Source organism: Babylonia areolata, chromosome 18 (genome assembly GCF_041734735.1).
Source record: "Babylonia areolata isolate BAREFJ2019XMU chromosome 18, ASM4173473v1, whole genome shotgun sequence".
In the NCBI taxonomy this organism is placed as follows: domain Eukaryota; kingdom Metazoa; phylum Mollusca; class Gastropoda; order Neogastropoda; family Buccinidae; genus Babylonia; species Babylonia areolata.
In genome coordinates this window covers 72,148,384-72,165,173 of record NC_134893.1, presented here as the reverse complement: position 1 = coordinate 72,165,173, position 16,790 = coordinate 72,148,384, and the positions used below count along the sequence as shown (strand labels likewise).

General features: G+C 43.4%; 1 protein-coding gene across 42 annotated transcripts in view; it reads right to left on the bottom strand.

The window, feature by feature from the left end:
* Positions 1 to 16,790, bottom strand: part of LOC143293050 (uncharacterized) — a 192,214-nt gene that overhangs the window by 12,041 nt on the left and 163,383 nt on the right. For 41 of the 42 annotated variants that reach the window (XM_076603883.1, XM_076603881.1, XM_076603899.1 and 38 more), the window contains 4 exons: positions 14,309 to 14,347; positions 7,499 to 12,082; positions 6,746 to 7,117; positions 3,966 to 4,082 (listed from right to left, as the gene is read on the bottom strand). In XM_076603883.1, coding sequence (XP_076459998.1) covers positions 3,966 to 4,082; positions 6,746 to 7,117; positions 7,499 to 12,082; positions 14,309 to 14,347 — 5,112 coding nt within the window. Of the gene's footprint in view, positions 1 to 3,965; positions 4,083 to 6,745; positions 7,118 to 7,498; positions 12,086 to 14,308; positions 14,348 to 16,790 lie in introns of all 42 variants that reach the window. The other variant, XM_076603898.1, reaches the window with a different exon arrangement.

Genomic DNA, 16,790 nt, shown 5'->3' with positions numbered 1-16,790 from the left:
CTTTCAAGCTCATTCAGTGAAGCTAATGACGATGTCACACTTTGCTGCTGAAGGGAGAAATCAAAAGAATGGCGCCTGTCATCGGAATCAGTTGCAAGCTCAGCTTCTAGTTTTTCAAATTCTGCCAGTGAAGAAGCGGATCCAGCTACAGAGTCAGAACCTGACCCAGATTTCCTTTCGTTGCTCTTGCCTTCATGTGCTGACTTGTCATCCACTGAACTGTTGGAGCTGTGCTGGTCAATCTGACGCTCAAGCTTTTCAAATTCTGCAAGAGATGAAGTCGTCGAAGCATCATCTCTTTCCATCTCACGCTTGTAATGTAATAATTTCTTTTCATCAAGCGACCCACACTCAATGAATTTCTTGTCTTCAGACGCAGTGAAATGATGATGGTGTTTTCGTTCATCATAGGAGCCACCAACACTCTCTCTGTCCGATGTGTCGATGGAGCTGGATCCTGAACTGCCCATCTGCTTCTCAAGTCTTTCAAACTCCTGCAAGGATGACGAGGGTGATGCATCATCTCTGTCGTTCAAAAGCTTTGTGAAGTATTTAGCACTGCCAAGTCCAGGAGAGAAAGATGGACCATCAGGTGGTGAACAGTGGAACTGGTCCTGTGGGTCCGATTCCGGTCCAGTGTCAGTTCCTGTGTCGTCCTTTTCTGTGATTCCAGAGTGCTCTTCCTCTGACAGCTCAGTAATCACAGACAGCGTGGCTCTGTCAGTGTACTCATACCGGTCACTCTCCACCGAGGAAGACAGCTCCATACAACCTTCATATCTATCACTTTCAACAGAAGAAGACAACTCATACTCCCTACCTGAGTAATGATCGCTTTCAGCAGAGGAATCTTTAGAATCATACCCATCACCTTCAGCTGAAGAAGGGGAGTCATCTTCTTTTAAACTTCGTGGAGACCAGTCCTGTATGGGGAGCACTTTTGTCTCATAGCTCCCGTGCTCCTCAAAATGCTCGTCTAAATCGCTCTGGGTGAGAAAAATGTCTGAATGAATGGACGAAGACATGGAAGCAATATCTCCAAGTCTGCCTTCAACATCATCATTACCATCATCATGCTCCACTGCCAACACTGTGGCAAAGCTGTCTGCACTGGATGAGTCACCGTGATCATCAGGACTGATGAACTCTGCACTGTCAAACATTTCAAGCTCCATTTCCACTGCTTCATTGTCTGCTTCATTTTGGTCTTCTGGTTTTGACGATAATGCAGATACCAGGCCTGTTAAAGGCAAAGATGGAAATGAGGAAACTGAAGCAGCATCAGTTTCCATTGCAACAACCTTCTTCTGTACCAGAATGCTGGTGTCTTCCTGCTCAACAGCTTGTCTGACAGCACTGCCACCGTCTGCTGATGGCTCCAAAGGATGAAGTCCTTCCCCATTAAGTCCATCTAAGTGGCCAACTGCCTGACATGATTTTCTTCCTCGTCCATTTTCTTCCCTAACTTGCTGAAAATGTAGTTTTCTTTTAGGAGAAAAGTGTATATTTACTTCATCAGTTGCTTTACACTGACTTTCTCTAGTTTTTTCTTCTGGTTGATTTTTCATGAGAGTTCCATTATCAGAAACTTGCCTTATAGGTACATCATTCTTGCTACGCAACTTGTTTTTTTCGGACAGGTCTTCTGGTTGTTTCCTTTGGATTTCACTGCATTCACCTATTTCACTTTGTACAGTTTCGTCCTCATTTTCTGAGTTCTGGCCCCTCTCCTCTTCTTTCAGTTCCTTCCCTGATTCTAGACTGCCATCTTTGGAACCAGTAGCCTCCAGCAGTTCAGCCTTCAAGTCCAGATCTGTTTCACTTGTTTGGAAACCAACACAGCTGGGCTGACATACCTCACCACACACATCTCCACAGTCTTCCTGAACTGAGTGCTCTTTACTGTCATCACCCATTTGAAAAATATCTACTTCTTCTTTCACCGTCAGCTGTGTGAAGGCAGTGTCAGCAAAGGCGTCATTCAAGTTGCTGGGGGATGGTAAACTCAGCTCACCTTGACCAATGGTGGATTCATCATGCCGATGCTTACTTTCCTGATAAGAGTATCCTGGCAGCGTGAATGCTGTGGGTTCTTGCACAAGACCAGTTCCAGCTGAGTCACCGGAGGTTTGAGTTCCTGGTTCCTGATTGTCCTGGGCCATGAAGGATGGAGAGGACAACTGGTCTGGTGTCCACTGTCTGGGTTCTGTCCCCTCTTCAGTCATGTCCCCTGATGGGGTGCACGTCATGTCTGTGTAGAACATAAAAGCCGGGCTGGACTCAAACACGTCATCTTCTGGACTGGACAAAATGGACTTGGCTGGAGGAATGGGTGTTTTCTTTTCCACAGAATCTGGGGAAATGTCAAGGGCCGACACTACATGAGAGACTTGGCCAGAGTCCAGATCATAGGATGCAGCCAAAAGAGTGGGCTCTGCAGATATTTCTGAAGAGGAAGTGGACATTTTGTGCTCATCACTGGACTGTTCTGAAGCACGGGATGTGCTGAGCTTGTTGGTTTGAAAGGTCACTTTCTTCTCAGAGGGTGAACTGGTGAATCTCCTTGGTGAACTGTCACCATCTTCAAATTCTTCCATGGCAGGACTGTCACTGAAGGGAAACAGTTTCTCTTCGCTGAAGTCTGCTTCACTTCCTCTTTCCGTGTCAGGTGAGGCGCATGCTTCACTGTCCACAAGGGACAAGCCTTGGGCATGGACAGCCACTGCTTCAACTTCTTCAGTGTGCTGGAATGATAGACATTCTGATTCTTGGTCCTCAGTGGAAGCCATCTGCAATGTAATCCTAGGTTCCAACTGTGACAAACCCTCATCATTTCTACCAGAAGCCAAAGAATAGTCCACTCTCTCTGTTACCTCCTGGACAATTTCCTGATCTCTTGACTCAGTGGTGAGGATGCTCCAAGCAGTTGAAGTCATCCCAGTTCCATCGGTTTTGTTTGGCAGTTTTTCTTCCGAGACATATTCTGGGGAATATCTGCTTGTGGATTTAAAAGAACTGTCAACTGCACTCAAAATATCATTGGCAGGCAGTCGTAAGGATTCACTTTGAGTACTTTTCCTCATTTCCTGGGTTCTGGACTCACTGGGTTCCAGACAATCATCTCCTTCTTCCACTTCTATCAAATATGTTTCCAGGTCCTGTGCTGGTTCCTCATAACTTAACACAATATCACCTACTGGCCGTGTTTCTGGGAAGTGACTGTGTTCTGGAAAATCTGGAACTGTCGATGATTTGATCTGTGAACTTTCCTCTTTAACTGATTGACTCCCTGTGTGCGAGGCAATTTCTGTGAGCGCCATGTGCGTGTGCTGCTCAGACAATGACAGGTCAGTGAAACAGAGCATGCGTGCGGAAGGAGAGCCCTTGGACAGGGGAGAAAACTGCTCCTCAGCATCTCTTTCTTCGCTTTTTTCCTCCCTCCTCCCAAGAACTTCTGCATCTACAAAAAGAAGCGTTAGCATCATGTCAGGGAGGACCAATGACCTGTCTCAAGCTTTAAAAACTCAAATTTGATTACAGTAAGAATTTGATGCTGAAGATCAGATTAAAAACTGAAGCAAGACACTTTACAAATAATCCAACAACTTGTACAAAACTGCAAAGCCGTGTATCATAGGTAAAAGACACCAATGATGTTAACACAAAGAAGTTCGGAGAGGCAACTTAAGCTGCACTTAAGAGAAAATGAAAAAAAAGCAACTAAAATGAGTCTGATACAAGAATCTGACACTGTGCTTAATTTCTATCAGAGTGGGGAGAAAAAAAAAAAAAAACTGACGCGGAAGCTTGCATTAATCATTGGAACATTTCGATCCAATAACAAACAGAACCCAAGGAAGTGAAGAAGAAGGCGACAAAATGAATGAGAGATGCGCAAAACGAAGGGGAATGAAATGAAGTGGGGTCTGACGCTGATGGCAGTGCAGTCCACAACATCCAAGTACCTCCGTCCACATCCTCCAGCCGGGCAGCATCAGAACTGGCGGAGCTCACTCGGTCGTCGTCAGCACCAGGAAGCTGGGAGGGTTCAGACGGAACTCCTGCTCCGGACTCTTCTCCTCCTGTTGAATGCTCGCATGTGACATTCTTCTTTGGGATGTATGGCTGACAAGTTCAGGTCCCATTCATTCAAGACTATAAAGCTTGTGTACCTTACAGCGTTAGGAAAAAGAAAAACCCTTTATTGTTCCTGATATTAATTTCTTAGTTTCTTTACCAGAGAGAGAGACAAATCATAATATTCATTGCTTAGTTTCTTTACCACAGAGAGAGAGAGAGAGAGAGAGAGAGAGAGAGAGAGAAACCATTCATTCAAGACTAATATTTCAGCACTAAAGACTTTCACTGTTGTTGAATACATTCACTTGTTAGTCTAATAACTAGAGAGAGAGAAAAAAGGTAAAAACATTTTTTGTTCATCAAATTCATTTGTTAGTTTTGTCACTGGATAGAGACAGGGAAACAGGCAGACGGAGGATAAAAAACAAGACAGTGAGGGAATAAGCAAAATGTTTCAAAATGAAAGGAGAAAAGATATTTAGCTCTTAATTACAGTATTAAACATACACTCCGATAAGCAGGTGCACATCCACATACAGACTAGTATAAATGGAAAGATAACTGAACAATGCATCTTTGCTGCACAAAGAAAAAAGAGGCATCAAGAGAATGGCTGAAAGAAGAGGGCAGGGGACATAAATAAAAAAACAACAACTGAAGAACTCATCTTTTACATTTCTGCACCATCAAATGGTCAAATAAATTGTAAAGGACTTGCTGTTACAAATCAGTGTTATGATACATCCACTGGTGAATAAGAACAAAGATGAGGAAAAAGTGCAATAAGACAAAGAGAAAAAAAAAAAGAATACAGAATCATTACATAGGATCCACCTTTCAATCTTTGCTGTACAAACCACAGCTTACACTCTTCACTTTTCAACAGTTAAACTTTCAACCTGCACACTCCCCCCTCGCCCCCCCCAACCCCCTCACCCTTCCCTCCCTGCATCCCCCCAACCCCCATCAAAAAGAAAAAAAAATCAAATTATAATATCATCGAACTTTAAAATATTTCAGATGCCACTTCATGGCTTTTCAACAGGCTGGATGGTCTTTGATCAAATCCGATTCAGAATGTTTGAAGTGTTGAACATGTTACTGATAACTTTTTCAGATGATAATTATTTTTCAGTTTCGAATGCTGCATTCAGACAATGACCATCTGCTCTTTGTTTTCTTTCATTTTCAGAGTGAGTGATAACACTGAGTTAGCGGTCACTCAAAAATGAACTGAAAGAAATTATTTGCCTAATGACTGCATACACAGGCTTTTACTTCTGTCTTCCTGAGGCAGACATTTTAGTGGTTAATTAAAAGACCTGTCAACGTACAGTACCAAACCTCTGCAGGAAATAAATGTTGGAAACACACACACACACACACTTTCATCATACTGAAAAATATTTCAATACATGTTACAATCATGCACTCCTCTATGAAATGTTCCAAAGCAAAGAGGCAATGTAAAGCACAAGACAAGAAACTGAAGGTAAAACCACTGACAGATACGTGGAAAACTCTGTATCGCTGAAATCAATTAAAATAAACCTATCAAAGGACACCGATGAGGAAAATCATGCACTTTTAAACACAGACCTTAAAATCACTGATGATCACAAGACTAAATCATATAAACTATAGCATAGCAGAATGAACAAAAGAAATTTCTTTAGAGAAGACAGAATCATGGCATTAAAAAGAAAGACAAAAATTACAGCAGAACCATATGCATGTCAGAAAGGTTAATAAACAATTATAGAAAGGACCATGGAAATAACAAAGTAGTGCATAGCATTTCAAATAAGGGAGAGAAGGAGGGGGTACATTCAAATGAAATGTAACCAATAAAAAGGAAATAGAAATGTCTGCAAAACAAATCATAACATTTTTTTTTTCTTCAAAAAACATGTTTAACTACCACGATCACTGCTGCAAAATAAAAATATTTATGCTGAAAACAAATATATTAAGGTCCAGTGGACACCTAGGAAGAAAATAAACGTTACAACAGTGAAGGCATTAAAAGAAACAGAGGAAATGGCTGGCTGGGGGCTGGACAGAAAGCAGGCAGACATGTCCATAGGGACAGGAACTTGGTGAACACCAACATGCAACCACGCTGGCTCTCCAAAAAAACTGGCCAGACCATCATTCTACTATATAATGTGGCTGTGTTCATGGACAACAGATTCAGGTAAAAGCGCAATGAACTGAACAAGAGCCACGTCACACAGCAGGCCGCCTGGGTAACTGTTCGTTCAGTCTGTTTTACTGATCATCAGTGAGTCCCCCCCGACCCCACCCCCGCCCCCCCTCTGTTTTACTGATCATCGGTGAGTCCCCCCCTCTCTCTGTTTTACTGATCATCGGTGAGTCCCCCCCCCCTCTCTGTTTTACTGATCATCGGTGAGTTCCCCCCCTCTCTCTATCACCAGAAATGGTGTGTGGATGGTATGTGGACTTCCTGGCGGGCCTGCCATTGACACATGCACTGACCTCAGCAGGACTGCTGGCCACACAACAAAACAGACACACAAGCAGCATACAGTATGTCTGAGGAACCACCAGAACACGTTCGTGCAACGTTTAGTACGTCTGAGGAACCAGCAGTACACTGTCGTGCAACGTACAACCCAAGCAGCAGCAGTACACGCCCACTCACCTTCCTGAGTGAAGGCATGGGAGGTTACCCCTATGTCGTAAAGGCCCTCAAAACTGGACGTGCGTCCCACACTCTTCAGGTGAGGCTCTGTGTGACGAGTGTCAAACCGATCACCTATGTCCAGATCTTGGACTGACACAGGCTCCAGAGGAGACTCGGCTTCCACTGAGAGGCCTTGGTATAAATTTTCATAGCTGGATGAACGGACTAAGTCCTCTGATTTCTGGGATGGGGGCATGCAAGAGGGTTCAATCTGTGATGCTGATTCATCTTTTGTGTCAGACTCTTTCTGAAAGTACTGATCAGAACTTATGTTTGGGTCGGTGCTGTCTGCAGAGTCTGGAAACTGGATGAGGGCTTCTTCTCCTGGTTCTGAAGACAGAGTATTGGAATACAACTCTGTGTGTTCTGTTTCAAGGGCTCTGTACAAGGTCATTTCCATCATCTCCATCTTTTATCATGTCTGTTGATCATGCTGTGGTAAGAATTTCAAGATTCCACGTCCGTTAAAAAAAAAGTACAAAGACTTCAATTTTTGTTTATTTGTCAAATAAATATTTAATTTTGACGCATAATTGGGACAAATAAGCTTCATTCAGCTGTTATGAATAAGACGAAAGAAAAAACTGAATCAAATAAGTTTACAGAGTTATCATGATATAATTCTACAAAAGAGAATATTACTACATATTATGAACTGTCATTTTGAAAAGAAATTTTGAAATCTTGGAATGTATTAAATGCAGTCTGTACCTTGGCAGCGGACTTCCTTTGCTGGTGGCTGCAGCCCCAGTGCCTCAGTCAGAGAGTCCTGTTCCTGGGACGACACCAGCGTGTATTCTGTGGGCGATGGAGGTCGCTCCGACCCTTGCTCATCTTCCCCCGACTGGGAGCCACGTTTGTCTTCCCCCTCCTCCTCTTCCTCTAAGATATCCTCTGGGCGTGGGTCATGGGTTTGTGTCGCAGGGTCCTCACCCTGAGTTGTGATCAGTGTGTATTCTGAAGGGGACATTGGTCTGTCTGATGCGTCCTCGGCAATGTAATGAGTTTTTCCGTACTCTTCATGTCTGCCTTCAGCTGTTTCCTCAACGATGGTGGTTTCAGACACACCCACAGTGATGGTGCTTTTAGGGTCAGGCTGGGAGCCACGCACGGTGTATTCTGAAGTTGTTCGTGTCTCACTGCGTGAAGTGTAGTCTGATTGGGGCTGAGACGCTGTGCCTTCAGACAGGAGGCCATGGGTGGTTGAAATGATGTGTGAAGTACAGGTGTATGTGACGCCACCTGAGACAGTGCCGCTCTGGGCCGATTCCTCAAACTTCATGTCGGACTGCACTCCAAAACTTTGATCTTGTCCACTCGTATCTCTTTGAACTGAGGACTGTTGTTCACCACTGACTTGATCACTGGAACCATCTTCTGCTTCATGTCGGCCGGTGACCTCAGGAATTGAACCATGTGACCCCGGTTCACCGCTCCCTGCCACTGTTTCCAGGGGGTGCTCCACGAAACGCTCCTTCCTGTCCACATAGGAGTCTTCAGAAAACTCTGCTCCTCTCAGGTCCTCATCCTCAACAATGGCTGTGGTTTGAAAAGTTTCTGTCTGAAAGCTCTCCACTCGCTCTGTGTGCACATCTTCAGACATCTCTCTCTGTTGCTTTTCTTCCTCGGTCACATCTGTCGCTTTGACTGCTCCTTCCAGAAAGCTCTCTACTCTGTCAACATAGTTATCTGGAGACTTTTCTTCATCTGTGCTATCTTTCTGTTGCTTTTCTTCCTCGATCACATCTGTCGCTTTGACTGCTCCTTCCAGAAAGCTCTCTACTCTGTCAACATAGTTATCTGGAGACTTTTCTTCATCTGCCTTATCTTTCTGTTGCTTTTCTTCCTCGATCACATCTGTCGCTTTGACTGTTCCTTCCAGAAAGCTCTCTACTCTGTCAACATAGTTATCTGGAGACTTTTCTTCATCTGCGCTATCTTTCTGTTGCTTTTCTTCCTCGATCACATCTGTCGCTTTGACTGTTCCTTCCAGAAAGCTCTCTACTCTGTCAACATAGTTATCTGGAGACTTTTCTTCATCTGCGCTATCTTTCTGTTGCTTTTCTTCCTCGATCACATCTGTCGCTTTGACTGTTCCTTCCAGAAAGCTCTCTACTCTATCAACATACACGTCTGGAGACTTTTTTTCATCTGCGCTATCTTTCTGTTGCTTTTCTTCCTCGATCACATCTGTCGCTTTGACTGCTCCTTCCAGAAAGCTCTCAACTCTATCAACATACACATCTGGAGACTTTTCTTCCTTTGCACTATCTTTCTGTTTGCCTTTTCCGTCTTCGTGTTGCACTGACAAATCTCTCTCATCCAGAGAAAATGACTCTGTTCTGTCTATGAACTTTTCAGCCACTTGTTCCGTGGCCTCAGGTTGATCTTCACATGTCTCCTCTTCGTACTGCTCCAGGCCATCTTCGGGCTCCTCTTCAGACTCTCCTTGTTCAGCGTACTGCTCCATGTCCTGGATTTCAGCCATGATGCCGCACACTGCAACTTGCTCAATTTCTGTTTCTTCCTCAAATATCTCAGCTTGCTGCTCTGCTAACGGGGACTTAGCGCTCACGTCTTCAGCAACATCTTGGACAGGTGAGTGACTTTGTAGCTCCTCCACCTGTTCTTCTGTCGGTGAACGAACGACTTGTTTACCTGGTGATGGTCTGGATTCCTGTGTTTCCAGTGCAGGTTGATCCACCAGCTCTTGAATAAAGTCACGGGTTGGTTCTTCTGTTGGACTGTCCACTGCAGTCTTCAGATGTTTGAGTTCCTCTTCGCTTCTGTCTGAGAAGGGCTCGTACAGGTCAACTTCTTCAGAGTGGGGTTCAAACAGGTCTGAGCACTCTGGTCTCTGCACCTGCTCCGCTTCAGTCCTGATGTCAGCAGCCATCACAACTTGCTCCTGTTGAAACAGGCCTTCTTCAGAACTGATCATTCCAGCCTCTGTGCTCTGAGTACTGAGGGACATGGCTGGGCTCTTCGTATCCTCCATCTCCTGTGTGAAGTCTTCAATGTCAAAAGCACGTGGCTTGAGAAGATCGTCGTAGGCTGTCATACTGGAAGTTGTAGTTTGCTGGCTGATCTCGGTGCTGACAAAGGTCTTGATGTGCTGTTCGCTGAAGTATGTTGGTTCAGTGTGCACAGATTCTTCAGTGTCTTGCTTTTCTTCTTCTTCCACAGAGGCAGTCGGTGGAACCTGGTCCTCTCGCTCCTCAGTTTTGGTCACACCTCCATCAGGTGTCAAATCGTCTTTACTCCCATCCAGTGTTTCCGCCATGGCTGTTCCATCATCTACATCTGGTTTGGTTCTTTCCTCTCGAGTTACATGTGATTCAAAGGACATGGTATGTAGTTCTTGCTGGTAGGTTTCTCTTGAAGAGTCATCAACAATGTCTTTTCTTGACTCAGAAAAGTCAATCAAAACTTCCTCTCTTGTCTCTTTGACATACTCCGTGTCCTTTCTCTCTTTGGATTCCATGCTAACATCTTCTTGAAAGCATTCTCTTTCTGTGGCCTCTGTTGATGACATTCCTTGGAGAAGGTCTTCTGAATCACGTTTCTCTTCTTGAATTTCCTGTGCATGCTCATCCAGAAGGTCGGTGTGTTGAACTGTTTCAGCAATTTCTTCCTGACGGAGATCTTCCACTGGTTCCTGTTCATGCATTTCTGCTGCTTCTGGTCGTGTTTCCTCAGACACTTCAGCTTCCCCTTCAGTGTGCTCATCCTGCTCCACAGTCTCCTGAACTTGATCCACCTCTTCTCCTTCTGCCTTCTGTTGCTCATCCCGCACAGCAGTCAAGTGCATCAGAGTTTCGTCCATTGCTGCAATCTGCTCTTCTTCAGTCAGTTCTGTTTTATCAAGTATTTCCCATTCTTCGTCGTCTTCGTCAGCAGCTTCAACAGCAGGTTCTGCCCTTGCATCAAGTTGCAGACTTTCAGTTTGGTCACTTTCCAATTCTTCTCCCTCGTACTGCAGTTCTGTGTATGTCTCAACTGGCTCCTTTTCTTCTGGAGCTGAACAAACACTGTCTTCAGGAAGAGACGTGACAACATTTTCTGGAATGCCTGCTTCTAACTTTTCTTCAGTTTCAGGTAACTGCTGTGTTTCCTCTGCAGCATCTGGCAAAATGTCAGCATGCTGGTCAGTTATGTCCCTTTGTGTTTCTGCTTCCAACATTTGTTCTGGTTGTTCTATCGGCATTTCTTCACTGGCCTCCATGAATTCTTCGGTTTCATAGCGTTCTTCGGCTGTAGCCATCTCCCCTAGCTGATCTTCCATCTGCTTGGTGTCCGTCACCAGCTCAGCAGAATATGTGTCTTTCTTGGTTTCTTCTTCAGTCTCTGTTTCCATGTGATCCACCTCCTGTTCAATGTGATCCACCTCCTGTTCAATTTTTTCATCTGCTTGAAAATCAAGTATGTCCTCATCTGGTTTGTGGGTCGATTCAACCTCATCTGGTTGTTCCTCTTGGACTGTAGTCTCTTCCCCTGCAATGTCCTGTTCTTCCTTTCTCGGAGAGATGTCCTCTGCCTCCCTGAACTCTGCCTCCTGGTCCTCTTCTTCCAGGTCATAGTCTTCTGGGGCAGTTTCATAGGTCACAACTTCTTGGTCAGCACCTTCACTTGGTTTCAGTAATGGCTCTTCCTTCTCAGCTGCTGTATCAGCAACAGTCCCTGCCGCTTGCTGTGTGTCTGGCTCAGTGGCCAGTTCTTCCTGAGCTTCCACAAAATCATCTTCATTTTGCTGACATGTTCCCTCACCTTCAGCTTCTTCCCATTCCAGTGCTGTCTGTTCGAAATCTACAAGCTGTTTCTCCGTCTCCGTTCCTGTGGCCTCTTCCTGGTGTTTGTCGAAAGGTTGGAAGAGACCACGGTCAGGGTGCTCCATGTCAACGTCCTGCTGCTCCTCACTGGCTGGGGCAGCTGCTGTCACCTCATCCTCTATGGGGAAAGGGCCAGTTACTGTGCACTCTTCAGTATGAACCTGGCGATCTGTGATCACCGTTTCTTTCTCTGTGATTTCAATCTCCGTTCTGCGATACTCGTCACCAAAAGATGACCTCTTAAATGTCTGCGTGACTGATTCCATGGGTTTTTCTTCTGTTGTGGCCTCCGTGTCAGGGGGTTTTACCTTTTGATCTACAGGACTGTCATGTGTTACTTTGAGGACACTAACAGAGACTTGTGACTGCTGCACAGTGTGGTCACTGTGTGTGGGTGGGGGGGTGGGCTGTGGGGAGGTGGGCTGTGTCCCCATTCCTGCCGCTGTCTCCTGCACCTGTTGCTTATCTGCTGTGTGCCAGCCCAGAGCCGATCCCAGGGAAGGCATTGAGAGAGGGAGAGGGCCACAGAATTAGTACACTATCCGTCCAGCCACTACAAGTCACAGACATACATGTCTGTCATCAATATGATCACACAACATTCAACAACAGGTGTTTCAAGAGATGAGATACAACGTATGCCTCTGAAAAGGATTCTAAGTTGATACAAGATATCAGTATGAGAAATTAAAGAGTTGGTTACAAGATGCCTCAATGGGACATAAAATACATCAATGACACTACTTGGACTATAAACAAAGGAGAATTACAATGACAGTATATGTAACACTTCACAGATTCTTCAAAAGTAAGAATCCAGTATGAAAACATACACTGAATTAATTTTTCCAAGCAGGAAGAAGTAAACTCACTATAAAAGTGTTTTGGCGTACACAGAAACCCAATGTTTTATCTGTCTTTGACAAAGTCGTTTGAATACTAGTACAGCAATGGTCTGAAATGGAAACAAAAGCACCACACAAGCAGACAATCTGAAAGAGAGAGAGAGAGAGAGAGAGAGAGGGTGAAATGAAGGCAGAATAAATCTACTGTTATCACAGATATTTAAAACTATTCTGACAAAAAACAACAACAAAAAAACAAACAAACAAACAAAAACACAAAAAAACAAAAAAAAACCCAAACAAAACCCCAAACCTTTGGATTGCCATTTCTTTTTCCAAGTGTATATGCACGCATGTGTGGTTGTGAGTATGTGTGCCTGCACACATATGTAAGTGCATGTATCTGTGCATGTGTATGTAACTGTTCGGAGGGATAGTTGTAATGGTGTTTTCAACAATATCAGGGGAAAATCATGCATGAGGAAAATCAATCACAAGTAGAAGCATTAAGTCTCCTAAAAATAAATTCCAAATAAATTATGCTAGTATATATATATCAGGATTTAAATGTAAAGACATAAGAAAATGTACAGATTAAATTTTGGCCCACACATGCACCCCCAACCATGCAAGCATTGAGAATTGTACTTCTAAACAAATACCACAACAGTATTATTGACATATGTACTTTCAAATAAACACCACTACAGTATAACTGACACACTCAGCTAATCGAGTGAACATGAGCTCACTCAGATTTTATCAATATTGAATAATGTCTTTAACATAACGAAAACACTGGGCCTATAAAATCTCACGAAGCTATTATATTTTTCATGATACTGCTTCAGTGCATGCATGCATGAGAGAGACAGAGAGAAAGAAACAAAAGGTACAAAGATGAGAAGATCTCAAATGAAAACACACTAGGAAAACGAAACGCTGCAACAAAAGATGTCCGCTAAACTGAATCAATATTATTGGAATCAAGAGGAGGGCAGGGCGACACATCCTGATGAAACATGACACACACAATGAAACACAGTGTGCAGGAAGCACAACATGACACACACAATGAAACACAGTGTGTAGCAAGCACAACATGACACACAAAATGAAACGGAATGTGTAGCAAGCACAACGTGACACATACAGTGAAATAGGATGTGTAGATAACAATGTGACACTTTCGATGAAATAATGTGTAGGAAAGCACAACATGACACACACAATGAAACAGAATGTGTAAATAGCATGACACACACAATGAAACAGAATGTGTAAATAGCATGACACACACAATAAAACAGAATGTGTAGCAAGCACAATGTGATGCACATGATGAAACATAATGTGTAGCAAACACAATGTAACACACACAGTGAAACAGAATATGCAAGAAACAGAATGAATATGTAGCAGGAGACTGATATCCATTTGTTTCTTTTCTTCATTATATCAGGGCATCTTAATACGGATGATGGTGATATCCATCAACACCAAGTGAGAGTGACATTCCACAATGACACAGTACACGACAGTGCTGGGTTGGGAACATACACACACAAAATGCACCACACTCACTCACTCGCACACACACACACACACACACTGTAGCACCCACAACAAAGAGCAACATTCATGGAAATGAAATGGGAATGACAAAAGAACACATGTGAGATGCTCAAGTGAAATGCACACACACACACACACACACACAAAAAAAAAAAAAAAAAAAAAGGAGATCAACACCTGACCAGCCAAAGTACTGAAATATACACACAGAAAACGTTTACATTGAAACATCAAAAAATAAAACTGCACGAACAACAGAGACGTGGGTGTACCTTTCTCCTCTTCCTCCTCCTTTGGAAATTCATGCTCAACTGTAAGACAAACCATTAGTGTTTTTCATCAAACAGATCATACATACATGTTAAAAACACACACACACACAAAAAAAACATTGTTATTACAGATACAAAAGAAAACATGGGTTATCACATGTATAAAGGAAAACATGGTAACAGAACACCTGTTTTTTTGCAAGTGGCTGGTGTCATACAGATCTGTAGAGAAAAAAACAATGGACGCTGATAAGATTAACCCCGTTACAGCTGCTGGGAAGGGCAGTCACCTCAGTGAGCTGAGACAGAGCTGACATCTGTTAGCATTCAGTGTGTGGACCTCTTCCTCTTGGGATCACAGTCCTTTGAACAGCAAAATCACTGACACCATTGATCAGTACACACAAAAAAACATGACTGCTCTTTGAACTCACGGCACACCCATTTCATTTCACCAAGGGTCACGGGTCAATTCCTGGAAGCAAAATACAACTGAAAAGATTTTTCAATTTTTATGTCCAATATTTCGGAAGGCATGTGTGTTCTGTCTGTGTGATGAAATGTCAAACCAATCTAAGTTTTTGATAAGGAATTTGGGGAAAAGAGGGACTTGAGATAGAGGGGTGGGGTGGAGGTCTGTGTGGGGGGGTTGGGGGGGGGGGGGTAATGGGGGAGGGGGGAGAGACATGCTGGGGTAGGGCTGTGAAGGAGAGGGGGTGAAAGGTAGTTGTGGGGGTGGTGGTGTAGTGGTGGCTCTGATGTACTGTGGTGAGGAATGACCAAAACGCAGGGACAGTGGATGAGGATGAGAGCTATGGTGGTGGCTAGGGAGGGGTGGTGGGGATGGGGGCGGGGGTAATGAGGAGCAGGGAGGAGGGAACTGAAACAGACTGAAAGAAAAAAACGCCTTTCTCTATGTCGTTTTTTTGTTGTTTTTTAAAAATCTATGACACTGTATAGTAATGTTTAGTTTGTTTTCTTCAAATGTATATCGCAATTGAGAACTTTACCTCACTGACATAATGTCAGTAAAAAAACCAAACAAACAACATGTTAAGCGTCTCTCTCTTGTCACGCATGCACACACACACACACATGCACACATATATATTAATATTCTTTCTCGCAAGGCTTGTGTGATAATAATTATCATTCTGTGAAAGAAAAACACAAGAGGTGGGGAAAGTGGGGAGTGAGTGAGACAGTAACAGAGAAACAGAGAGAAGCACACTACAATACAGAGAGAGACACTGAAAGACAGAGTTAAAATGAGAGAGAAAGAGAGAAAGACAAGGAGGCAGAGAAAGCGGGGCAGGGACAGCTGGAATAATCACATGAATGTAAGTTTGTCTTCTGTTATCTGTTGGTTAGATCCACAGAAATACATAAATCAAATAATTTTTACAGAATGTACACTGTCTACCACAGGACTGAAGCAGTTTACAAGCTCTCAGTCTCATACACTTATTCACAAGTGTGTGTGAATACACTCACTCGCGTGCACGCAAACTCCCTTGCATACTCACCAATGCATACACAGAGACACCTGAAGCTTGCCAAATACTTGATAACACATTCTAATGAAATACGCTCTGAAAGGAGAATGATAGAAAGACAACGAAACAAAGAAAAAGACAGACAGACAAAGGAAGAATGAAACAAGAAATGACTGAGACAAAGACGGAAAAAGAATGAAAAGAAAGACAAAGACCGAAATACGAGGGAAAAAAAAAGAAATAAAGGTATGACAAACAGGCAAACCACAACAGACTTGATTAACAATGTTACTGTCACATACAGGGGTATTCCCTCCCATCCATCCCCCCTCCCCCCCAAAACAACAACAAAACCCCACCTCTATTCATCCCTTATGCTCAGAAGTACATACTCAGCAGCACAAGTCATATAATACCCTCCCACCACTGCAAAAAACAACACACACAAAAAAAACAACCAACCCAACAATTAATATTGTTAGAAAAAAAAACGCATACCACCCAACAAACAAGCTACACTGGAAAAAAAAACAAACCATCCCTCCAAAACACATATATACATACGCCCAGGGACATATACAGAAATGGTAAAACAGACAGTACGTATGATTACGAAAAACAGAAAGAGTGCATTCAACTATCATCTTTAGGAACAGGCTTCCAAAAAACAGTTCATGTGACTGGGCACCTCTAAAAACAGGCTTTTAAAAAGCACAAACGACAACAGCGTGTGTATGTATGTATGATGATTATATACCGCTTCCACCACAATCTGACGTATAACTACTTTAACTGTATTGTTTCCTCAACAATCTAACATACAATGACTCCGAATCCTTTCCACCACAGTGAAATGTACGACTGCTACGTATCCTTCCTGCCACAATGTTAAGTATGACTGTAACTAGCATTTCCACCACACTGTGATGTATAACTGCTATGTATGTAAGACTACGAAATATTGTTTCCACCAGAATCTAATATAT